This window comes from Cucurbita pepo, chromosome 1 (assembly GCF_057944985.1).
Source record: "Cucurbita pepo subsp. pepo isolate OVF chromosome 1, ASM5794498v1, whole genome shotgun sequence".
Classification (NCBI taxonomy): domain Eukaryota; kingdom Viridiplantae; phylum Streptophyta; class Magnoliopsida; order Cucurbitales; family Cucurbitaceae; genus Cucurbita; species Cucurbita pepo.
In genome coordinates this window covers 1,491,729-1,515,270 of record NC_141798.1, presented here as the reverse complement: position 1 = coordinate 1,515,270, position 23,542 = coordinate 1,491,729, and the positions used below count along the sequence as shown (strand labels likewise).

Genomic DNA, 23,542 nt, shown 5'->3' with positions numbered 1-23,542 from the left:
TGATTCGAAAACTCGAACAACTTCCTAATGAAGTTGGTTCATGGATTCTTGTTAATTTTTATTTACTTTGTGTATAGAATTCTTGCTGTTCATCTTCTGGAGGTGAATTTGTGGCTCATTTTTACTTGCCTGACTTTTTTACTGTCGGTGAATACAGAAATTGTGTCGATCGAGGCCGTAAAAAACTCGTGATGACTCGAAAATTCGAACAACTTCTGTTCATGGGTTCTTCTTAATTTTTATTTTTATTTCTCAAATAATATATTTTTTCTAATATCTTGAGTCGATATGTTCTTTTTTGCTACCTATTTCATTTCATTTCCCGTTTTGAGAAATTATCAATTTTTTTTTTGAGATTAAAGTTTTAATTTAATTTCAAGAATTCAAAATAAAATCATTTAGATTTGAAATCAAAATGTCACTTCAAATATTACTTTTTTTTTAATAAACATTAAAAAAAAGAAAAATTAAATCCATTAAAAACCTGTCTCATGCATTCAACACACCAATTTTAATATCCTAAATTATTTATAATATTCCAAACCATATATCTCAAATAATTTCTCACATGCCCACACAAAATTATTTAATTCACATAAAAAGTAAAAAATACAAATATTAAAAGATTTTTTAATTAATTTAATTTAATTTTTATAAGACTAAATTTCTAAAATTACAATTAAAATTTAAAATGTCCACATTCCAAATATTTTTTCAAATTAAAAAAAATAAAAAATAAAAAATAAAAAATAAAAAACCACAGTTCGAAGTTAGGACTGGGCGTGTCGATAAGCCTTAAGACAGTCTGCTTCGTTTTTAAGCAGTCCTTCGTTTTCCCTCTCTCCCTTTCTCTCTCTACAGATTACTTTCCGTTTCATATTTCTCTCTCTCTCTACGTATAATCTCTTCTTCTCTCTCTTCCCCCCCTTTCTCTCTCCTCCCTCTATTTTTCCCTCCTTTTCTCCATAGCTTTTCCTTTTGTTTGTTGCCTCTCTCTCTCTCTCTCTCTCTCTCACTCTCATTGTCTTTAGGGTTTGGGAACTCCCTACAGTACCCTGTATTTGTTTTTCTTGCTCGGAGCCTTTTGGTCGGAGCTGGTGCCCGTTTTGGAGGTTTTCAGTTTGATCTTAAACGATGGCAGCAGAGAAGCTCAGGGATTTGAGTCAGCCGATTGACGTCCCGTTGCTCGATGCAACTGTTGCGGCCTTCTATGGTACTGGATCTAAGGAAGAGGTGAGTTCCGTCGCCTGTTTATATATATTTTGTCGTGCTTTGTTCTCTTGGAGAAGGTTGGACATTTTTGTTTGATGGTTAGTTCGAGTGATGAGCTGAGGGGAGTTCGGTTTTTGTTTTTATTTTTATTTATTTTTATTTTTTGTGTTGTTTGAATGTGATGGTTGTGGGCATTGTTTTTTGAATCTTCTCTTGGAATATTGGTGAAGAAGTTTCGGAAATTTAGGGTTTAGTGTTTGTGGTTATGGGGTAGTAATTTAGGGTTTTAGTTCTTGTAATAGATGACTGAGTTTATCAGAATGACGTATACTCCGCCTCACCTCTTCCCACCTATGCTCAAGTTGCAAAAATGCTCCTTTCTTATTTATGCCTGGCTGTTGAAATTTCTAGTTTGATTTAGTATACCCAGAGCACCTCTCATTGTCCTGGTTCCTATCTCAATGGTTGCATTGTACTTCGGAATTGGAAAATGCATACGTTCTGGTTAGTTGACGCGTATCTAGGCTTAGTTATGAACCATGTAATGCGCACTCTTAGAGGGAACCCACCCACTCACTCACCTGGAAAAGAATATCTATTCATGGTTCCAATTCCACGCAAAACTTATATCATTTGGGGATGTCCCTGGACTGTCTTATGTCATTTAACGTGATCGTTTATTTTTGGTTTTAAAATATCGACCACCTAATTTTTTCCCATGCACGTTATGTCTATTCAGAGGAGTGCTGCAGATCAAATTTTAAGGGACCTACAAAATAATGCGGACATGTGGCTGCAGGTTGTGCACATTTTACAAAATACAAAGAGCTTAAACACTAAGTTCTTTGCCTTACAGGTATGTCGCAATGCTACGTAAAAATATTTTATTTGATATAGTAAAATTGAACGTTACGATGTTCATAAAGTCGCTGTTTTTATACCAGACATTGATTTTGGAGTAACAAAGGCATCAATGTTCTTTTGTACAGAGACTGTCTCTCTTTTTCTTAGCTTATGGCAATTGGAGTTGTTATCTGTGATATCTTAGCTTCAGGAGGATGGCTTCTTCTCTCTTCTTTTTGCATCTCTTTTTCTTGAAAGTTTGGAAACGACCTCTGTGGCACTTCAATGTCTCCAATTAATTGCATGAGTTCGAGTTTGTTAACTTAGTTTGTTGCTATAATCATTAATTAATCTCTCTGATGTCTCAACTCCTCTTGTATCCTTATTTTGTCACCCGTTCATGGTCTCTGAACTTCCCCACCTCCGAACAACGATGAGATTCTTAATCCAACTAGTCTCCACGGACAATTAAGATTTTGACATTCTTTTACAAGTCGCTCAAATATAATAAGATATGCTGATTGCCATATCTACAGGTTCTAGAAGGTGTAATAAAATATAGATGGAATGCGCTACCGGTTGAACAAAGAGATGGAATGAAGAATTATGTATCTGATGTGATTGTGCAGGTTAGAATTATGTAATCCTCTCTTTTTTGGTTGGTTGTTATTGAATATTATATATTTCTTCTCTATTCATACTGAAAAATAAGGTTATGTTCTACGATTGTTCCTGTATAGCTTTCAAGTAATGAAGCTTCCTTTCGAATGGAAAGACTGTATGTCAACAAGCTTAACATCATCTTGGTTCAGGTATTTCTTAGTTTTTTCTCCTGGACTCTTCTTGTTTCCATATCATGTTTTCTGTAGAGAAATAATTTAGGGTGCTTCATTTTAAGAAGGTCTTCTGCTTAGTGGTAATGGCAGTCGAACTGTTGTCTTGATTAAAAAAAGACACCTCCATTCTCTTTACTGCTCCCTAGGTGTATTATTTACCACTGTTACGCGCAAGACAGCGGAGGCCTTCTCTTCAATTTTTATTTTATACCTTTATGGTGCTTTCTTCATTTTTATTTCATTTGTTTTGTGGATGTGCTAAACTCTTCACTGCTTTTGGTTTCTCTTGCTGGTTCCACAACCGCAATCATGATTGTGTGGAGAAACATCTTTATGGGCGTCTCACCTAAGGAAGGCCTTAAATTTGCTGGTCCTTTGACTTGTACAATCATGGCTATTGGCTACCTTATGAAATCCTGTTGGAAAGAAACTTGAGAACTTTTGAGTATAAAAGTAAAAGTTGGACCACCATTGGGCGTTTATCAAATTGTTGAAGTCCTGTTGATCCATGCAATATATACATACATACATACATACATACATATAATAAAAATTGGAGTAGTTTTTCTGTGAGCCTCGTTGGATTTGAGTGTTTTCATTCATCCTCTATACTTGTCGATGGAAAGTTTGTTTCATGTTACAAAAAAAAAAAAAAAAAAAAAAAAAAAAAAGAAGAAGAAGAGTTCTGTGACATGTCTCTTGTTTGTAGAGGGTTGATGAGATATAAAACTTTGTTTTTGGTGCCCTTATTGAGATGATATTTGGATCCAATATTGCTAACTTATACCAGAAGTTTCTCCATGCATGAGTTACCAGCCGGATGGATGAGAATGTCTAATATTTTTATTTGACATCAGATATTAAAGCATGAATGGCCAGCCAGATGGAGAAGCTTTGTTCCAGACCTTGTTTCAGCAGCAAAAACTAGTGAAACAATTTGTGAGAACTGCATGGCGATTTTAAAAGTAGTTTTCTGAACTTCTGTTTATTTGACCATATGCTGTTTCATTTTACAGGGATGACAGTCTTTTTTGCTTTTATAATTTTTTCAGCTCTTGAGTGAAGAGGTCTTTGATTTCTCAAGGGGAGAGATGACGCAACAAAAAATCAAGGAGCTTAAACAATCTTTGAACAGGTAAGTTGATTGTATTTTTCCAATACGTTTGGTCTCTTGTCAAGTGATGCTTTGCAGTCCCCTTTGGTTTCTGTGACATTTGTTCTGAATCCTTATGTGCGGTATATTTATTATTATTGTTTTGTGAATAATTCTTGTTAAGTTGTCGGTTGTTGAATTTTGAAGTTTATTCCAATCAGACGTCAAGTTTTGGTTGAAGTTATTTATTACTATTTGTTTCATTTTAAAAGACACTTGAACTCTGATTTTATGTTGTTAAACACACTTCTTAATTTAATCTAATCTCTGTATACCTTTCATTGTTCACAGCGAGTTTCAACTCATCCATGAGTTATGCTTATTTGTGCTATCAGCATCTCAAAGGACTGAACTTATCCGTGCAACATTATCAACATTACATGCTTTCCTTTCATGGATTCCTTTGGGATATATATTTGAGTCCCCATTGGTAAGTATTATCTCTCTTCATGTGATGAGTTCTGGATGGAGTTCCACTTTGAACAATGATCCACCTTTCATTTTTTTCTCGCAGCTTGAAACATTGCTGAAGTTTTTCCCGGTCCCATCATATCGTAATCTAACTCTCCAATGTCTAACGGAGGTATATTGTTCAATCTATTTTAAGAAATGTGTTATCTTAAACTCTTGAGAATTCTCATCCTTTGTTCTTTTTGTGTGCATGGGTTCCCTTGGGCAACTTCAGGTGGCAGCTCTGAATTTTGGGGACTATTACAATGTGCAGTACGTTAAGATGTATAATATATTCATGGTGCAATTACAGGTGTGTTAAGATTTGTCTCTTAGATCTTCGATGGTATGAGCATTTATTGTAATGTCTCTCGGGTCTTATTCTCTATGAAAGCTTTGTTCTTCAATAGAAAAAATATTTTAGCAATTCTGATCCTCTTGTATCCAACCTAACTTTTTATTTTTTGAACCTAACTGATGCTTCTTTAAAACCAGAATATTCTTCCACCTAGTACAAACATCCCAGAGGCCTATGCTCATGGATCAAGTGAGGAGCAGGTACCATTAGGTTATTATTATTATTATTTTTTGTAATTTATACCTGTTTTTCCTCCTGACCTAACTAAATTTGACTTCTATGTTATTTTACCAGGCTTTTATTCAGAACTTGGCTCTGTTTTTCACTTCATTTTACAAGGTAAGTTTCTTTTTGCTTGATGACATGATTTGAGAATGGGAACGTGAGAACTTTGTAGCTTAGGTTGGAGTCATCTTTCACTTCCATTTTGTAGTTATAGCTTATCAACCCTCCTGTCACAATGGAGGTGTTTTTGTAACCGTCTTTGGTAGAACTTCCATTTGTATCTATTTCATACATCCATGAAATGGTTCCTGCTTCCTACACAAAAAGGTAAAAAAAAAAAAAAGAAAAAAAAAAAAAGATAGTGAACGCATGAACTTGGTAGTAGTGGTTGACAATGGATGTTCTTGCCAATTCATTTATTGTCTTTTTATATTATGAAATTGGTAAGGTAGATGATAGAACAAAGAGGATGAACTGTACAAAAACAAGGCCATACCAACAAAAAAGGGCTACTGAAAGAGTGAATCAAATCACTAACAATTTACCATAGGAAACCCTAATTTGAAGTGTGTCACAAAGCATAGATTTGTCCTGCCCTGAAAATACAGTCCCGTCTTGTATTATGTGGGTGGCATGGGATCTGTAAATCAGAGATTGAATAATTAATGTTGCAATCATGGTTGATGATCTTAGAGCAAACTCCTATTGTCATTTTTGCTTATTTTATAAAAATATGGGAACTTTTTTTTTCACCATTTTATGATCATATTTCTATTTATTTGTGCAGTCACATATTCGAGTTCTGGAATCCACTCAGGAGAGTATATCTGCATTGCTAATGGGTCTCGAATATCTTATTAACATTTCATATGTTGATGACACCGAGGTTTTTAAGGTGAGTTGCTTGTTTTTCAATCTTAATTCCCCCACAATCGTGAAAGCATTCATGTATGCATATGGTCTTGCAAACAAAATATGCTATATCTTTACTTGTGGTTACCCTGCTCTTGTTGCGTGAATATACAGGTATGCTTGGATTATTGGAACTCCTTGGTTCTGGAACTGTTTGAGGCACACCATAATATGGATAATCCTGCTGTGTCCGCCAATATGATGGGATTGCAGGTATGACGGTCATGCTGTGTTTGTCTAATGGTCGCCAGTTTCACTGTGGTTAATTGAGTATTTGTGTCCTTGAACTTTGTGCGGTATAATTTTTTTTGTTCAATTGGTTATCTACCTCTGTTATGATTTAAGGTGTATTTAGATGTGCAAAATGACTACGTTTGTAAATATCTCTTTTAGGCAATTGATTATAATATAAATGTCTGGCTGGAAAAATTTTGGAACATTTGAAATATCTGGAATGGTGAAATTTATTATTAGGTCTTCTTATTGCATTTTTTTTAAAAAAAAAAATGAAATACTCATGAAACATTTTTATGTAATTCGGGAATATTTTTCCACCCTGTTCTCTGATGTTGGGAGTTTCAAGTTCAACCACCATTTCCTCGATGGTGTTTTTGCAGGAATATGTGGAAATGTTTCTTATATTAGAGTTATGTGACAGGTGCCTTTGCTCTCTGGTGCGGTTGATGGCCTTGGTTCTCAACTCATGCAGAGGAGGCAGCTTTATTCTGGTCCTATGTCAAAGTTGAGAATGCTTATGATTTGTCGCATGGCTAAACCAGAGGAGGTTCTCATTGTTGAGGATGAGAACGGTAACATTGTTCGAGAAACCATGAAGGATAATGATGTCCTTGTTCAATACAAGGTTGTCAGTCTAAACTACTGAATCTGGTTCTCTGTTTAAGGTTCCCTTATGATTTTTGGTTGTAGATTTTTAAAAAAAGTTCATCTGCTCTGCTTCTATGAAAATGTAACAGTAATAGTACGTTGGTGTTATGCATTTTTAAGGAATTGGTAGTTGCTAATTTAAGACAAGCAAAATAAGCATTTCTTTTCCATAGCTTTGGTTAATTATATTAATGGTTGCAGAGCATGCGAGAGACATTAATTTACTTGTCGCACCTTGATCATGATGACACTGAAAAGCAGGTAACTATTTACTTTTTGGCTAAATGTAGTTTATTTTCTTATCGAAGCCTTGCCTATTGACATCAAAACCTTCCAAGTCCATGCGTGATTTTCCCCTTTATTTATTTGAACATGTGATGCAAAAGGTTTTTTTAATTTTAATTTTTTAAAATTTTAGTGTGGCTCTTTGTTGTTTTTGCCCTTCCAATAAGCATGTGTGGATTTTAAGTTGAAATGTGATGGAAGCTCCTTCTTGCAAAGTATTACTGCTTCTTAAGTTGTAACTTTTAAGCTCATGGCAAGTCTCTCCTTCCTTTTTATCTCCCTCTCTTTTTCTCTCTACTTAAAAAATATTGTTCTGAGACAGATGCTAAAGAAATTAAGTAGACAACTCAGTGGTGAAGATTGGTCATGGAACAACTTAAACACACTATGCTGGGCTATTGGGTCTATCTCTGGTTCCATGATGGAGGATCAGGTATATTTTCTGCATTCATTCTGGAGAATTTGGTCTTTAGGTTTAATTACAAATTTTTTGTTTCATATCTGAATTTCTGTATCTTAAATCTTTTCATTTTTGGACCTTTTCAGGAGAACAGATTCTTGGTGATGGTCATACGTGATTTGTTGAATTTGTGTGAAATTACCAAGGGAAAGGATAATAAAGCTGTTATTGCGAGTAACATCATGTAAGGATTATCGCATCACTCACTGGAGCTACCCTTTTTTGGGCTGAACTTTGCTTACATATTTCAAATTAAAAAGCATGCCGTTTTTTAGATAAATATTTTATGTTTTACATTTGAATTTGGCGTTCTGATTTTGTGGGAATGGTTGATGAATTAATAATGCGAAAAGCTTAATCATTAATGGTTAACCTATTCATTTTTTAATTTCAAATGTATTGGCGATCTTTTTGACCTAGCATTCACATAAAGTGTTCCTTTGACAGGTATGTTGTTGGTCAGTATCCAAGATTCTTAAGAGCTCACTGGAAGTTCTTGAAAACTGTCGTGAACAAGTTGTTTGAGTTCATGCACGAAACACATCCAGGAGTGCAGGTTATTGTTGCTTTTCCTGTAGTATTTGAGGACATAGTTCTTGTCATCTTTTAGTGCTTGGCGGTGGATTTTTTATGTATTACAACTGGTAAAAGAAGTATTTGCAACAAATGCACGTGGTGTTCTTTTGATGTTAGGTTTTCTTAGCTCATTCTTTTGCTGATCTGTTTGTCAGTATATATTGTTAAATTGATTTTAAAGCGGCTTCTCATTCTAATTTTTCATAAATTTCAGGATATGGCTTGTGACACATTCTTAAAAATTGTTCAAAAATGCAAGCGAAAGTTTGTCATTGTACAGGTATTATCTTTCCCCTCATGGCACCTCTGACCCACGTGTTTATCCTGGGTAGGAAAGGACACTTTTTTTTATTAACATTATTAGGTTTAGGCCTTTTTTTTGTTTGTTGTAATATGTTTTGCTTCTAATTTTCAGGTTGGAGAAAATGAGCCATTTGTTTCTGAACTTCTTACTAGTCTTCCGACAACAGTTGCAGATCTTGAGCCTCACCAAATTCATACTTTTTATGAATCTGTATGTCTATAAAACGTTTCTATTTAAAATCCGTATGAACTAGACATATATCATGCAATTGCTCACTGCTTATGGTTATTCGAGGTTGGCAACATGATTCAAGCAGAACCTGATCCACAGAAGAGGGATGAGTACCTTCAGAGGTTGATGGAGCTTCCAAACCAGGTTCTTTTCAAAGTGAAATTGACTTATTTAAGGATCCATTTGCATTGACCATTATTAGTGATAGTTTGTTTGCATGGTTTATGTGGCTACTCGTTACACAGAAATGGGCTGAAATTATTGGTCAGGCACGCCAAAGTGTGGATTTTCTAAAAGATCAAGATGTAATAAGAACGGTGCTCAATATACTACAGGTATGACTAAACTTGTGAATTTTGTTTGAGCCATTACTTGGTGCTCTTAGATGGAATTCTTATCATATTACTTGGTTCTCATCGAATAATAAATTGATTAAGTGAAATTCTGGCATGTAGACAAATACAAGCGTTGCCAGTTCTCTTGGAACTTATTTCTTACCTCAGATATCTTTGATCTTTCTGGATATGCTCAATGTCTACAGGTATTGATATTAATTCCCATCCTATGGTGTCCTCTTGAAATTGCAAGATACTTAAAATAATACATTTAACATCTGTCTTCCTTATCATAAGTGGTTTCTGTGGTTTTGGAATGTTCCTGCAGAATGTATAGTGAGCTTATATCAAGTAGCATTGCTGAAGGAGGGCCCTATGCGTCTAAAACGTCCTATGTTAAGCTTCTACGGTAAATTTTTATGATGGTGATTCTTGTTAAATTCTACCCTGGTACTTCCCTACCTGGAACCATGTCATGATAGCTTAACAAGGAGGAAAAATGGGTGAAACAGATCAGTGAAGAGGGAAACTCTAAAGCTTATTGAAACATTCTTGGACAAGGCTGAAGATCAACCACAAATTGGGAAGCAGTTTGTGCCCCCAATGATGGAACCCATTCTTCTTGATTACGCCAGGAATCTCCCAGATGCACGTGAATCAGAAGTCTTATCTCTTTTCGCTACAATTATAAATAAGTATGTCAATATTCTGCTATTATATCAACTTATCGATCATTATATTTTAATGTCAGGTCTATGGGAGGAATAAATACTTTTTGCTACATTATTTATTGATATTTATACTTGTTCAATTAGAATATGCTTTTTGATTTTAGTTTTGCTTTATTTAATTATATTTGCACCAATTTGTAATCTTCATAATTTTCTTTTACAATTTTTTTCATATAGGTATAAGAATACAATGATTGAGGATGTGCCTCGTATATTTGAAGCAGTCTTCCAATGCACGCTGGAGGTGAGGATTTGTATAACAGATTGTTGCATGTTTGAGAGGCTTACAGATGACTTTTGGTTCAGTGGTTCAGTTTAATTTGTTGTTTTTTTTTTTTGGTTTTTAATCTTTTCTTTTTGGTGGACTTTTTCTTTTATGCTTAAAATTGTGCTTTGCTTTGTGCCTTTATACTTTTAATGTACTCCATTATTTATTTTTACGAGGTGTTCTGATTGTATGCGTTTGCAGATGATTACTAAAAATTTTGAAGATTATCCAGAGCATCGCCTAAAGTTTTTTTCGCTGCTTCGAGCCATTGCTACGTATTGTTTTCCTGCTTTGATTCGGCTGTCAAGTCAGGTTTTACACCAACATTTTCCCTTTTATTGACTTTGTTTTACATCCTCAATTATTGAACTTGCTTACACTTCTTTTTTGTTGTATGCACTTCACTATTATTTTCATTTGGGACGTGGGGTCTTCTCATCAGCAATTAAAGCTTGTTATGGATTCAATTATATGGGCATTTCGGCACACAGAGAGGAATATTGCTGAAACTGGGCTCAATCTACTATTAGAGATGTTAAAAAATTTTCAGGTGATGTTTTGATGTATTCCATTTTTACATATCCTGATATATGCTGTTTGATATTCTAAAATTTATTTGTTTCTGTTGTCACAGGCTTCCGAGTTCTGCAATCAATTTTATCGAACATATTTTTTGACTATTGAGCAAGAAATATTTGCAGTCTTGACGGACACGTTTCACAAGCCTGGATTTAAGTTGCATGTCTTGGTCCTCCAACACTTGTTTTGCTTGGTAATGTTTTGTGTTAAAGGCCCTGCTTATAAAATGAAATCATTCTGTTAATGACCTTTTTAACTAAAATGTAAACCGTCCATTTATTTGGTTACTTCACAGGTTATTGTTTTGTTCTTTCTTTTTAATTCATTAATTTTAGATGAAAAAAATATGGTGTTAATTTTTTTTTATGTCAGGCGGAGTCTGGTGTACTAACAGAACCTTTGTGGGATGCTGCAACTGTTTCTTATCCATACCCAAATAACGTGGCCTTTGTTCGGGAGTACACTATTAAGCTCCTGAGTTCTTCGTTCCCCAACATGACTGCAGCAGAAGTATGAGCTTTCCCAATCCATTTTTTGCTCCTCGTCTTTGTTTGTAGTTTTTTTTTTTTCATTCAATTAAAATCAACCTCTTTAATGGAATTTTCAGGTCACTCAAATGGTGAATGGACTGTTTGATTCAAGAAATGACCTCTCTGTGTTTAAGAATCACATTCGAGACTTTCTGGTGCAATCCAAAGAATTTTCAGCACAGGTTTGCCTTCTATGTTGTATCCTGTGTTTCATTATAAAAAAAAAAGAAAAGAAGAAGAAGACTACCCTATTTTTGCCAGGTTTATTGTTGCTATTAATATATTCTTATCGTTTATGATGAGTATTCTATCTAAAGAGAGTGAGTGTTCGCAATCCAAGTGTCATACAGTCTCTTATCAACTTGGCTTATCTCATGAGGGAAGAACTGTATGCGTGTGTGTGTATCTACATCTATATATAGATCTGGGCATCTCTGATCTCCCTAATCCCTATCTATTAATCTTCTTTCTGAATAGAGAATTCTAACAAAAGTGGTACCAGAGCTAAGCTTATCTAACGTAAGACGTGAATATGATGCTTAACGAGGTTTGGATTCTATTTGCAGGATAATAAAGACCTCTATGCTGAAGAGGCAGCTGCTCAGAGGGAAAGAGATCGGCAACGGATGCTTTCTATTCCAGGGCTTATTGCTCCGAACGAGATTCAAGATGAGATGGTGGACTCATGAATATGTCTAGTTACTGTGCAGAAGCAAAAGCTCATGGACTTTGGCGAGGTTGAAGTGGGCATTTGATTTGCAGTCCCCCCCAAATCAAATCTGTGGATGTGAGGAGGCTATACGGATATTTTTTGCTAATTAGTTTTTCCAGTTTCTGCAGAATTTTTTCCCCCACAGATGGAAGTGATTTTCTTGAAAAAGACAGCTCTCATGGGACGGTGGTAGTTTGACTGCTGATGATGGGTAATTCCTATATATAGGTTGAATGTGGAGTAAGTATTTAGTTTTTAGTTCGCTGATCATAGGGTTAGAACACATTATAGGTGCGCGATTTAGCTGCTGCAGAATCCACGAGCCAGATCGATATTGTATTGCAATGTTGTTAGATCCAACCTATTTTCCATCTATCTAATGATATGATTCATCATCCTATATAGGTGTAGTAATGTATACGGCTGGTTAGGTGTTGGCGCGGGTTGTGCAGAAATATTATTCCCTTATTATGCCCCTTTTGTTCCTTTGGTTGTTGAGGGTAACTTTTGCTTTACAATGTTCTTTAGGGGAAGTCTGTTATATTTTCGTCCATACAGATTCTCTCTATTGGGTTGTCATCTTTCTTGTACTCATCAACTATGGATGGATGTGGTGTGGACTCTCTCTTTTATAGGTATAATATTTCTTTCTTTTAACGCCCTGCTCGTCTCGTGTTTTGCATTCGTTACCTTTCTGCAATGGGAACCTCTTTTGGTGAAATTCTGATCTCTGGACTGCTTATTTCCTTTCCATGTTTTCGACCGGGCGTTGTCCCGTTTGGAAAGCAAAAATGTTTAGACAATTTAGATTAATGACCAGAAACTATGATGCTCATAGAAATTTGCCTTAAAATCGGGTCTTGCTTCAAATGAATTTATGTTATATTTCTTAGTAATGAATTTCCTCCAAAACGCATTTCTTTTAGTAATATGTAACTCAGAATTGCCTATTTAGAACCCCGTTTTAGTATTTGAACAGCTGCTGGAAGTATTATAACTCATGCGCAAAGAAATTGAAGTAAATTGTAACTTTGAAGGTTAAATTATTTGAATAAGCCAAGCAATTTTAATTCAAACATTGACACAACTAAAAAATCGTTATTTAGTTTCACTTAATTTGGTTCTTGCTATTCAACCACATCAAACTAGTATATAGATCCTTGAATAAGATGTTAATCTAGCATAAAATAAAATATAAATAAAATATAATTCAATTTATTAGTTTTCTTTTTCACAATAATACTTTTTATAATATAAAAAAACAATTTATCTATTTAACAGTGAGCTCTTGTAGCTCAGTTGGTTAGAGCACCCGTTTAGTAAGCGGGAGGTCTTGAGTTCGACTCTCAACAAGAGCAACGATTTTTATTTGTTGTCCGAAAATTGGTTGGCAATCATGGACATACAGAGATGCTCAAGTTTAGTTTCATGGCTGCTGCCTAATCTTTGTTGTGCTAAATTCTGCCCTTTTTTTTTTCTTAAATAAACATTGCTGCCTAATCTTGTAACATGTTATTTTACTACTTCATAATATGATTAGCTGCGGCCTAGCCTTCTCATGCAGCAACATCAATCTGGTCGGCTACTTCCAGAACACGAGCCCGGGAAAGAAAGGTCAGCCACCTTTCTCTCTCAGTCGAGTTGTGCTTCGCTCCTTCCCCTCGTCAACTCGTTACCAAATCTACATGAAGGATTAGAAGAAATCAACAGTTGCAAAGGGAACAAACCATTTTCAATGGCCGATGGACTATGCTATATCAAAAGTTAAGAAGCCAAGAACATAGTCAGATCACTCAAATATCCAATCAAGAAAACATCCAAGCAACATCCGAGCCGAATTATATTGGATTGAACAAATTGACATGTCAAAGAACTATGGATTATCGGCCGTGTCGCCCCCTCGACCGTAGAAGGAGATTAGCAGAACTGAGGAAGGCTAAGATTTACTGTTTGCAGCCGAATTTGTTGTCTCAGATGATCCAACTATTTCTTCAAGGGCTATGTCTATTGTCATATCATCATTCATGTCGGCCTCTTCAACCTCCGTCATTACCTCATCCCTGTCTCCACCTACACCTTCAACTCCATTTTCTACTACATCTGCTGAATGCTTTTGTTCTTCCACACCTTTCTCTGCCTCCTCCGACTCATTTGGCTTTGCGTCGGATGACGGTAGACACGGGGCAGGACTGATGGCGAGTGTGGATGTCACCAAAAGATTCTATAAATGTAAACTTCAAATAATTAGACATGATATCGAGTATTACCTCATCAAGATTAATCGTCACGATTCGATAATAATATGCAATATCAGAAAACCAAACAAAAAACAAACTGAAAATCGACACCAGAAAACTTCATACCTTTTCCAGAGCTAGCACAAGCTTTGAGAGTTTGGGATAGACGCCCCGTGCATCCAATAGGATCTGTTTCGACGTCAATTTTAGAGAAAATATTTAGTCATTTCGATATTTGATAAAAAGTTATCTAATTTTTGGACAACTGCTAACTAATAAGGTTTGACAAGAGTTCGAGGTTGGTAACGAGCGCGTTCTTTATCCGTCTCACTAATAATTAATGAACAAACAAAAAAATTAAATATGAAAATGTAAAGAAAGAAATAGCATTGTAGTGAACATGGACAATCACCTCACAAATCCTTTGAAGGGTAAATGGAGGACCTTCAATGAAGCTAAGAAGTGCTGCAATCCAAAAAAACATATTGAATCAAGTAAAATGCTGTCTCCCTCTTCCTTGAATTTGAATGAAATCTACTTATACGAATAAAAACACGAAAAAGGGAAAATTAGAACGAGCCCGTCTCATTCTAATGCTTCAACTCAAGCACACTACCAGTTCTAAATCTCGCCCACGTCCCAAGTAGATTAATAACTAATCGATTAAGGCTTCAAAAGAATGACTGTTGATCAGGAATTTACATGACCAACATGACATCAAAGTTACACAGTAACGAGACCTTCTCCGGTGATCGTAAGTTTTATAAAACGAAAATACCAAAAGGAAGAGAAAAACAGTTTACAAATAAATCAACGGTAAACAATAGGAAGCGGAGAAGCTCATAAACCTTCATCGAGCCGCTTTACCAGCTCCGGGAAGGGTTCCCCTAAAGAACTTTGTTCACCGGACGCTTTCGCTTCAGGATACTCGGACAGCACCTTCAAAGGCAGGAGAGAAAGGAAAATAAGAAGGTTTCAAAATATTCATAAAAAAACTGGATATAACAAATATGATATGCATGCCCGCTATGCAATAACCATAAAGCATTCACTGGAAAATAACAAACGAAATGCATTCATGCGTACCTCCCCATACCTGCTTCAGCTGAAAGGATAGCATGCTCTTCAATTTCTCCCAATCATGCCTGAGAACATAACATACATATACATACATATATACTGTAAGTTCAAAACAATAAGAAAATGTTAAACTGATTAATTCTTCCAATTTGTGAAGGATTTTTCAAGAACAATAATTCTCCTCTTTCAACATATCAAAGCACTTCAGATTTTGAAGTCTAAATCCGTACACTTCTGTAACAACCTAAGGTCACTATTAGCAGATATTGTCATTCTTTGACTTTCCCATTCGAGCTTCCCCTCAAGACTTTAAAACGCGTCTGTTAGGGAGAGGTTTCCACACCCTTAAGAATGTTTCGTTCCCTTCTCCAACCAATCTGGGATCTCACAATCCACCCCCTTGAGGTCCTATGTCCTCATTGACACACCGGTGTCTGGCTCTGATACCATTTGTAACCGTCCAAGCCCACCGCTAGTAGATATTGTCCTCTTTGGGCTTTCCCTTTCGGGCTTCCCCTCAAGGTTTTAAAACGCGTTTGTTAGGGAGGGGTTTCCACATCCTAACAGTGAACGCTTCATTCCCCTCTCCGACCGATGTGGGATCTCACAATCCACCCTCTTGGGGTTCCAGCGTCCTCACTGGCACACCGCCCAGTGTCTGGCTTTGATACCATTTATAACAACTCAAGCCCACAGTTAGCAAATATTGTCCTCTTTGGGCTTTCGCTTTCGGGCTTCCCCTCAAGGTTTTAAAATGCCTCTATTAGGGAGACGTTTCAACACCCTTATAAGGAATGCTTCATTTTGATCTCCAACCGATGTGGGATCTCACAACTTCTAATCAGATGTTTGATGTAGCATCTTTATACTCATACTAAGTCAATGGAAATTAGATGGAGAAGAAAAATACCAGAATTTCCCCGTGGATGCAATTACTTCGATTGTACCTCTTATTTCTTCCTCATTGATGACCTGCTTCTGCTCCATGACTCTGAAAATTACAAGTTCAAAAAATCTCATTCAAACAGATAAAACATAACCGACGGTAGAAACAAATAAAATGCTCTCTATAAACCTACGGATCATCCCGAAACCATACTCTACTATAATCTCTACAAAAAGGCAATGAAAGAACAAAAACTCAGAAGGAAGAAAAAAAAATCACTTTTAACTAGTTGCTAAAGGTGCCCTCAGAAAACGAACCGAAATTCTAGTCATTTGAAGAAAACCCAAACTTGCTCCCATTACAACCAAAATACAAACATCAGCAAAGTAAAAGCATGCAATTTGAAACTCTATTCGGTTGGAGAGAGGAAACGAAACATTCTTTATAAGGGTGTGGAAACCCCTCACGTGAGGCTGACGACAATACGGGCCAAAGCGGGCAATATCTGTTAGTGGTGGGCTTGGGCTGTTACAATCTAAGTTGTATTTTGACTAACAGTGATACAACGATTCTACACACTGTGGGAGAAGCTACAACCAATATTAAGATAACAAGATTGCAACCGACCATCATGACCCCCAAAATAAACATTACAGCAAATACAAGAAGCGACGTTCTTATATACCCGTCATTTACAGTATCAGGGAGCACATTATCCTGTTGCGGATGAACGGTATCAATGGAAGAATTTACTGGGTGCTCTGAATCTTCATTTGGTGGCACCTCCATCAAGAGATCTCTACTTTCCACCTGCTTAAGATGTTAACAAAGATATAACCATTGCAGTTCCATTATGAAATGATCATAACTATACTAACAAAACTTCCATTTAGAAACAGGGAAAATAACACTGCAAAGCGGGGATCCCAACGAAACCGAAGAAAACAAGCCACAAACTAATTTTATAGGAGTAGAGACCTCCAAAGTTCCATTAATTTCATCACCTAACAACAAATAAGCCCACAGCGGATACTCACAGATTCGCAGCAAGAAACAGAATATACAGAGAGAAATGATTCCAAAAGAAATGTTCTCATCGATGAGTGATTAAAGTACCGTAACCTTTATATAGGCATACCAAGAATACAACTAACAAACAATATTAAAACCGAAATGAAATGGAACAATAAAACTAATTAATAACGAACAATGAGAAAGAAGATTGAAAATCCGCGAAAATAATCATTTCCGTTGCTTCTTTAAAATAATTTACACAGTGAGCAGGCAGAATCGAGCGAGCGAGCGAGCAAGCAAGCGATGGAGCTTACCTCGTGAGGTTGAAGACGATCTCAACTGGAGCGAGCTACAGGCGAGACCTTTGGACCGAGTGGGGAAGAAAATGATAGCAAAAGGTCTTGTGGGGGAAGGCCCAGTTCTGCCGAACATTGGGCCACAATTTTCTCTCGAGTTTTTAATTTCTTTATTTCCAAAAAAAAACTAAAAGCATAATTTCCATTTTACTATATTATTTTTATTAAAAAATTGAACAAAATTTTGACTCACACACACAAAAAAAAAATAATATAATGAATTACTTACCTAATTTCTAAAAAATAAAAATTTAATATTATAGCATGATATTTCACAAAAAAAAAAAAAAAAAAAAAAAAAAAAAAAAAAAAAAATTGGGTGAGACGGGAAATAAATTATTTATTTTATATATAAAAAACTAGAGAAGAGGTCGGGTGAGACGGGGAATTGGGTAAGGACGGAGACGAAAATCCCATCTTCGGGCTCGTTTGTCTAATGGGTAGTAAATTGAATGTCATGAAAATATCAACTAGCGTTAACTAACCCAACTAAAAAAATTTATAATTAGTTACTTATATAATAGTGGTCGGTTTAAGAGATCTAATCAAATTTAATTAAAAAAATTTAAAATGATAGGAACTAAATTAGATATTATTTTAAGAGATTTAATCTAATTTAATTAAAAAATTTAAAATTACACGTATATCCAAATCCGGTAATTGTTATTTCATCATTTTCATCAAACTGACGTGCACGACAAGTTGCCCGACTACGACAACGATCTACGACCCGACCCGACCCGACCCGAGTCGTCGGTTCCTGAGAGTTTTCCTTTCCGATTTTGAATCTAAGCAGAAGAGAAATTACGGACGACAAGGTCTGCAAGCAAAACCAGTTCTAGATGATTAAGAGATCAGAATCTTCAAGGATCCGAAGCTTCGGATTGAATCAGTGGGAAGAGATATTAATCGGAGGGGGAATTTCGATTCAGGAGCCCTAGAAATGAAGAATCCCCAAATTTGAATGGAAACCCTAATCATAACCCGCATCGATCTTTGCGATCCTCCATCTCCGCGCACTGTCGGATCATTCTCCGCACTTCACTCTCCTTCGCCGGAGGCTGACCTGAAATTACGTGTTGTTTTCACTGAAACAGAGAGAATGGGGAGTCCGGGATGTGGTGCAGTCGATTATGGCGTGGGCTCGATCGTGTGGGTTCGAAGGAGGAATGGCTCATGGTGGCCTGGTAAAATTGTGGGTTCCGATGAGCTTTCATGCTCGTACCTTGGCTCACCTCGATCTGGAACTCCAGTAAAGCTCCTTGGAAGAGAAGACGCCAGTGTGTAAGTTAGGATCCTTCTTCTTTACTTTACTTTGAATTCTCTACTCATTGGACAAAGTAAAAACTATATAGTTTTTGATATCTTCGTTCATGTGCTTCTCATCAGGGATTGGTACAATTTAGAGAAGTCCAAGCGTGTTAAGCCATTCCGATGTGGTGAGTTTGATGATTGTATTGAGAGGGCAGAGTTCTCGCAAGGCATGCCAATGAAGAAGAGGGAGAAATATGCACGTAAGGAGGATGCTGTTCTTCATGCTCTTCAACTTGAGAAGGAGCTACTAAAGGATCGAGGAAAACTCGATCAAACGACGATCGGATCCCCGGTAAAGAAGGGAATATTTTCTTTGGAACATACCGAAATCGATGATATAAACGATGGGCATTTTGAATCGCATCTGTTTTCTAAGATCATAGATGTAAATTATGACAATGAAATTATAGATCCATGTCGTAAAGCAAGTGAGGGAGCTCAACTGAATGGTGAGAATGTTCATCCAGAAGCAAAACCAAGGACGAGAGACTTGTCGGAAACGCTTACGCTTGTACGTGATACCGATGCTTTGGCTCCTCTCGATGGTGTTTGTAGCATTGGCAATGACAGTTATGCAAACGGTAAGCACTTTTCGATTTTAGTATGTTGTACGCATTCTCGACCCCGAAGGATGCCAACATAGACTGCAACAGCTAGATTAACGCATCGTATTCTTTTTCGACTTCAGGGATGGAGCTAATTGATGGTGCAAAGAAGAGCAAGTGTATGCGTCTTCCAGTTGATTCAGTGGAGAGCAAAGAATCCTCTCATGACCAAGTTGAGATGTCAACGAACTGTTTAGAACTTCGCATTCTGCCTTCTCAGCTCGATTCCCTGGTTGAAGATGATGCTTCTAGTTCATCTGAAAACGACTCTTCTGATTTACAGACTGAATCTAATTCTTCCATGTCAGATAAGGAAGTAGATAATTACATGGCTTATCATCACGACCCAATGTCTAAGTGGCAATTGAAGGGGAAAAGGAACGTTCGGAATCTTTCAAAAAAGTCTGTTGGACTTAAAAATGAGTATTTCGACGACACGACAAAGCGAGCTCGAGCTGAGGCAATGGAAGAGGAGTATTACTTAACGTCAAAAAGGGTATCAAAGGATCAAAATCTTGTAGGAAATTACATGTCGGATTGGGAGGATCAGCAGCCTGATTTGAAGGGATATCGGGACGTGAAACATCGCTTATACGGTACACGTCATCGTTTTGGTGGGAGGTTAAGAACTATATTAACAGAGGTTGATCTAAAAGTCCAAGCAAATTACCAGAAAGAGCCTGTTCCCATCGTATCACTGGTGAGCAAGTTAAATGGGCAAGCTATAATCGGGCATCCTATTCAAATTGAAGCTCTACAAGACGGGATTTCTGAAGCTCTTCTTTCAGATAGTCTAGGCAATCAACCAGCTTGGAGGACTGCAAGGAGGACAGCAAATGTTCGCATCCCTCGCACTCGTTTACCAACTACAGTACAGGACGGTGAAGAGGCAAGCGGCCCTCATAGTCCCCGACCTTCTCGTGATAGAAGACTGCCAAAAAAGATGTCAAAGAAAGCAAGCCTATCAACTAACCAGAAGACTAGAGCTTTGTCTTCGATTGCTGTCGAGCCGAATTATAGTAACGTGCCAATGCATGATAGTGTAACTTGTCGAATGAATGGATTGATCAAACCCGAATCATCTAGGCTCCCAACTGTAGTATACATACCAGTAAAGTTAGTATTCAGTAGATTATTAGAGAAGATCAATAGGCCTCCCTCAAAAGCTACTAACAATGTGGTATTGTTAAAGAATAATTCTCATAGAGATTCTTGACGTGTTACGTGCATACTTTTGAATGCTCGAAATAAATGTATATCCCAGGTGCATATAAATTGATATATTCATATGAACTGACTAAATGACTCGATTCTCCCAGAAGGCTAGCTAAGCTAATAAGTAGTAATTTTTCCGTTCAATCAATAAGCCTTATTGATTGGTTTAGGGCGTGGCCACGTGAACTTATCTTGCCAGCCCTGGCTTCTTCGATGCTGATAACGTGGTGACAAAAACCCGGTCCAAGTCTACCACAAACCAAGGGAACTTCTACAAGTTGTGCACCATCAGCTTATCAAGAAAATGAAAATAGACTAATGCTCGAAAATACAAATTTCGTTTAGGAGAAAAGGAATGAAGTGGATCAGCTTATAAAGATCAGATAAAAAAAAAACATCACATGGATTTTCCTCCTACTTGTCTCAATGTTGTCTACTTAACAACTCCTCAAGCTCACTACTTACCTCAATGTTGTCTTCTTTCAATCTTTGTCGCATGTCGGGGGCTCGTTTTCCTGCAGCTGCATAGGTCTTGAGCAATAGATGGTATGCACTAGCGTCGAGACACTTAAATCTCTTCAAAATCCTGGCAAAATCTTCGGCGCCTTCAACGTCTTTCTCTTCCTCAAAGTACATCAGAAAAGCATTCGCCATCGCCGGTGATGGATGCCATTCATCGTCCATGCTTTCCGATATAGCTGATTCCAAATGACTGAGTGCCAAATCGACTTGCTTGAACTTCAAGAAGTAAATCATGAACATTTCTCGAGCCCTAAAGAAAGGTCCTTTACTTCTCTTAATGGCATCCTCAAAGACCAATGCAGCATCTTTGTACATGTCCTGTCGTAGGTAAGCCCCGATGGTAACATCTGCTAACCGCAAATCAAAGCTCGAGCAACTAGATTCCCATTCCTTATAAGTTCTTTCAAGACCCTCGAAATCCTTTAGTTTGCTTAGAGCCTGAAGCATGATGAGATAACTCATGTTATTTGTCATTGGATAAACTGATTTCAGTGCATTCCATATCCTATACACCTCACTCCGATTCGACGTCGATGCATAAAGGCTTATCAAGAAATGGTACGCTAGACGATCCTGCTGCTTATTCGATTTGATCTCGTTCTCTACCTTCTTAAGAGCTAATTCAGCTTTCTCAAGCTGTCCTGCCTTAACATAGATAGCAGCCAAGTTCGAAAACGTCGTCCAATCAAATTTGTTTCTGTCTTCGTTTTTCATCTCCTCGAGAATTTCTTCCACTTTTCCAACGCCATTCAGGGAAGCACAACTGTTCATCCACACATTGTATGTGTACGTGCTAAGAAAAATCCCTCTCCGCTTCATTTCATCTATAAGAGGAGGTACTTTCTCGGGTTGATCCATTCTCATATACATAGTCATAAGATTGTTAAAGGACAAATTGGAAGCAAACTTCAACTCATCTATCTTCTTAGAAAGAGCCAAAGCCTTTTCCTCCATCAATTCCTTGCAATAGCAATTCAAAAGAGCTCCATAAGTAAATCGATTCTTCGCAGACGACGACAGATCACAGAAATAATTCTCCGCAGCAGCAATTCCTTTAACTTTCGATATAAGATCTAAACGCAGCGCGTAGTCAGTGAATGAGTAGTTGATTTTCCTCATCTCCATCCATTCCATTATCTGCAACAACCGAAGCAAATGCAATGGATGAGCTAAGATCTTATGGTCTCCTACAATTACAGCAACTTTTTGGCTGGTTCTCCCTCCAGACTGCTTTTTTATAGCTACCAGATCCAATGATTTTTTTATCGAAAATTCTTCATAAGGTTTTTGTCATTTCCTTTATATTTCATGAATGTTTCGTTTACAAAAAATTTATGATCTAGCAGCGAAAGGAAGAATACAATCAACAATTGGCAATAGAATTTGAAAAACAAATGAAAAGCAGCAGAAATTTTGTGCATTTATATTTCTCCTACAGTGAACGAACCTATGTGTTTAAGGAAAAAACCTGAAGGGCGTGGTGGTATCTACGGTACTTCCGGAGCTCCTTTATGCATCTCTCGAGCTCATATTTTTTGACGATCTTTCCCTCCATGATGTACTGGTTCAATGTCTGCGCCACGCTACCGCCGGTGGCACCCAACTTCGACAGCCTCGGGTAGAGCCGCTGCTGATCATTCACAGGACCGCGCGACGACTCGACGGTTGAAGTACAGAGATGCCGCAAACCTGCCGACGCTCTCGAGAGTAAACTCCGACGATTCATTTCTCTTGAAAATCACTTGTCCTGGGTGCGTGATACGTCGGAGGTTTTGTTAGGGCTATTCACAATCCTGCCCGTCCACATCGTGGGTTATTTATTATTATTTTTTTATTAAATACAAATAATAATATTGTTACTTGTGACTTTTGAATGAAAATAATTCAAAATTGCAATATTTACTCAAAAGTTTAAATTACAGTTTAATGAAATTTAAATTTATGATAAAAAATGATAAATTGGCCGAGTTTATTTTGAATTTTGCTACGTTCCCATTAAAAATACAATACTTATAAACTTATAAACTTTCGATAGAGATATTATCTCTAATAAGTTTTTAAATGGTAACTTTTTAATATATCCGAGTCTATTTTTATATTCCCACGTTATAATTATCTACTCGATATAAAAAAAAATCACATGATATTAAATACCAAGTGATCACTAACATATTATAAGATTGTTAATATAAATAGCAGTCACACTTACAAGCAAATTGAGAACTATATGATTTAAAGTTTAATTTTGTAAAGGATAGAAGTAAATACACAATTGTATTTAATTAATATCTAAACTATAAAATTTGATTTGAAATTTGAAATATTAATTAGACTAAAAAAATAATGACTAAAATAAGCTAGAAACACAAAATACATAAATAAAATATCGATTAAGTTGTCAACAAGATTAAATTCCCATAAAAAAGAA

At 36.6% G+C, this 23,542-nt stretch overlaps 4 protein-coding genes and 1 non-coding gene across 8 annotated transcripts; 3 read left to right on the top strand and 2 right to left on the bottom strand.

The window, feature by feature from the left end:
• Positions 1-852: 852 nt before the first annotated feature.
• Positions 853-12,542, top strand: LOC111796618 (protein EXPORTIN 1A). 2 transcript variants are annotated; one of them, XM_087126142.1, is made up of 33 exons: positions 853-1,233; positions 1,952-2,068; positions 2,592-2,684; positions 2,796-2,867; positions 3,749-3,856; positions 3,944-4,026; positions 4,336-4,474; positions 4,559-4,627; positions 4,730-4,807; positions 4,990-5,052; positions 5,147-5,191; positions 5,865-5,972; positions 6,104-6,202; positions 6,648-6,851; positions 7,076-7,135; positions 7,482-7,592; positions 7,706-7,803; positions 8,067-8,175; positions 8,410-8,475; positions 8,611-8,709; positions 8,794-8,874; positions 8,976-9,065; positions 9,186-9,271; positions 9,394-9,474; positions 9,578-9,760; positions 9,974-10,040; positions 10,266-10,376; positions 10,507-10,614; positions 10,699-10,836; positions 11,016-11,153; positions 11,251-11,355; positions 11,740-11,910; positions 12,014-12,542. In XM_087126142.1, exons 1-32 carry the CDS (start codon positions 1,135-1,137, stop codon positions 11,860-11,862), a joined length of 3,231 nt encoding a protein of 1,076 aa, XP_086982268.1. In that variant the 5' UTR covers positions 853-1,134; the 3' UTR covers positions 11,863-11,910; positions 12,014-12,542. The 2 variants fall into 2 exon arrangements, with proteins under 2 accessions (XP_086982268.1, XP_086982266.1); XM_087126140.1 differs by having other exon boundaries at positions 11,740-12,542.
• Positions 12,543-13,169: 627 nt separating this feature from the next.
• On the top strand, positions 13,170-13,243 carry TRNAT-AGU (transfer RNA threonine (anticodon AGU)). Its single transcript has one exon. It is a non-coding gene; the product is annotated as a tRNA-Thr (tRNA).
• Positions 13,244-13,595: 352 nt separating this feature from the next.
• On the bottom strand, positions 13,596-17,568 carry LOC111777106 (uncharacterized). Of its 2 annotated transcripts, none has more exons than XM_023656558.2 (8): positions 17,417-17,568; positions 16,774-16,898; positions 16,113-16,193; positions 15,219-15,267; positions 14,971-15,061; positions 14,535-14,587; positions 14,249-14,311; positions 13,596-14,106 (listed from the first exon to the last, which is right to left on the bottom strand). In XM_023656558.2, exons 2-8 carry the CDS (start codon positions 16,875-16,877, stop codon positions 13,822-13,824), a joined length of 726 nt encoding a protein of 241 aa, XP_023512326.2. In that variant the 5' UTR covers positions 16,878-16,898; positions 17,417-17,568; the 3' UTR covers positions 13,596-13,821. The 2 variants fall into 2 exon arrangements, with proteins under 2 accessions (XP_023512326.2, XP_023512335.2); XM_023656567.2 differs by having other exon boundaries at positions 16,774-16,901; positions 17,417-17,535.
• Positions 17,569-18,282: 714 nt separating this feature from the next.
• LOC111777072 (uncharacterized protein At1g51745) lies at positions 18,283-20,660 on the top strand. The gene is made up of 3 exons (XM_023656512.2): positions 18,283-18,742; positions 18,848-19,353; positions 19,461-20,660. The coding sequence occupies exons 1-3, from the start codon at positions 18,423-18,425 to the stop codon at positions 20,591-20,593; spliced, it is 1,959 nt and encodes a 652-aa protein (XP_023512280.2). The 5' UTR covers positions 18,283-18,422; the 3' UTR covers positions 20,594-20,660.
• LOC111777083 (pentatricopeptide repeat-containing protein At1g02370, mitochondrial) lies at positions 20,641-22,917 on the bottom strand. Of its 2 annotated transcripts, none has more exons than XM_023656523.2 (3): positions 22,583-22,917; positions 21,058-22,251; positions 20,641-20,863 (listed from the first exon to the last, which is right to left on the bottom strand). In XM_023656523.2, the coding sequence occupies exons 1-3, from the start codon at positions 22,838-22,840 to the stop codon at positions 20,780-20,782; spliced, it is 1,536 nt and encodes a 511-aa protein (XP_023512291.2). In that variant the 5' UTR covers positions 22,841-22,917; the 3' UTR covers positions 20,641-20,779. The 2 variants fall into 2 exon arrangements, with proteins under 2 accessions (XP_023512291.2, XP_023512299.2); XM_023656531.2 differs by having other exon boundaries at positions 22,562-22,702.
• Between the last annotated feature and the right edge of the window lie 625 nt (positions 22,918-23,542).

What these genes read in the sequence shown, in the direction of transcription:
- LOC111777083 (XM_023656523.2), bottom strand. Translation starts at nt 22,840, where the DNA reads ATGAATCGTCGGAGTTTACTCTCGAGAGCGTCGGCAGGTTTGCGGCAT. An exon ending in GATACCACCACGCCCTTCAG is followed by an intron (nt 22,252 to 22,582) that starts GTTTTTTCCTTA and finishes CGGTTGTTGCAG; the next exon opens with ATAATGGAATGGATGGAGAT. An exon ending in TGAAAGAAGACAACATTGAG is followed by an intron (nt 20,864 to 21,057) that starts GTAAGTAGTGAG and finishes CACAACTTGTAG; the next exon opens with AAGTTCCCTTGGTTTGTGGT.
- LOC111777106 (XM_023656558.2), bottom strand. Translation starts at nt 16,877, where the DNA reads ATGGAGGTGCCACCAAATGAAGATTCAGAGCACCCAGTAAATTCTTCC. An exon ending in GGTAAAGCGGCTCGATGAAG is followed by an intron (nt 14,588 to 14,970) that starts GTTTATGAGCTT and finishes TTTGGATTGCAG; the next exon opens with CACTTCTTAGCTTCATTGAA. An exon ending in CCCTTCAAAGGATTTGTGAG is followed by an intron (nt 14,312 to 14,534) that starts GTGATTGTCCAT and finishes ACGTCGAAACAG; the next exon opens with ATCCTATTGGATGCACGGGG.
- LOC111796618 (XM_087126142.1), top strand. Translation starts at nt 1,135, where the DNA reads ATGGCAGCAGAGAAGCTCAGGGATTTGAGTCAGCCGATTGACGTCCCG. An exon ending in TCCTATGTTAAGCTTCTACG is followed by an intron (nt 9,475 to 9,577) that starts GTAAATTTTTAT and finishes TGGGTGAAACAG; the next exon opens with ATCAGTGAAGAGGGAAACTC. An exon ending in CCAACATGACTGCAGCAGAA is followed by an intron (nt 11,154 to 11,250) that starts GTATGAGCTTTC and finishes TGGAATTTTCAG; the next exon opens with GTCACTCAAATGGTGAATGG.
- LOC111777072 (XM_023656512.2), top strand. Translation starts at nt 18,423, where the DNA reads ATGGAAACCCTAATCATAACCCGCATCGATCTTTGCGATCCTCCATCT. An exon ending in GGAAGAGAAGACGCCAGTGT is followed by an intron (nt 18,743 to 18,847) that starts GTAAGTTAGGAT and finishes GCTTCTCATCAG; the next exon opens with GGATTGGTACAATTTAGAGA. An exon ending in CAATGACAGTTATGCAAACG is followed by an intron (nt 19,354 to 19,460) that starts GTAAGCACTTTT and finishes TTTCGACTTCAG; the next exon opens with GGATGGAGCTAATTGATGGT.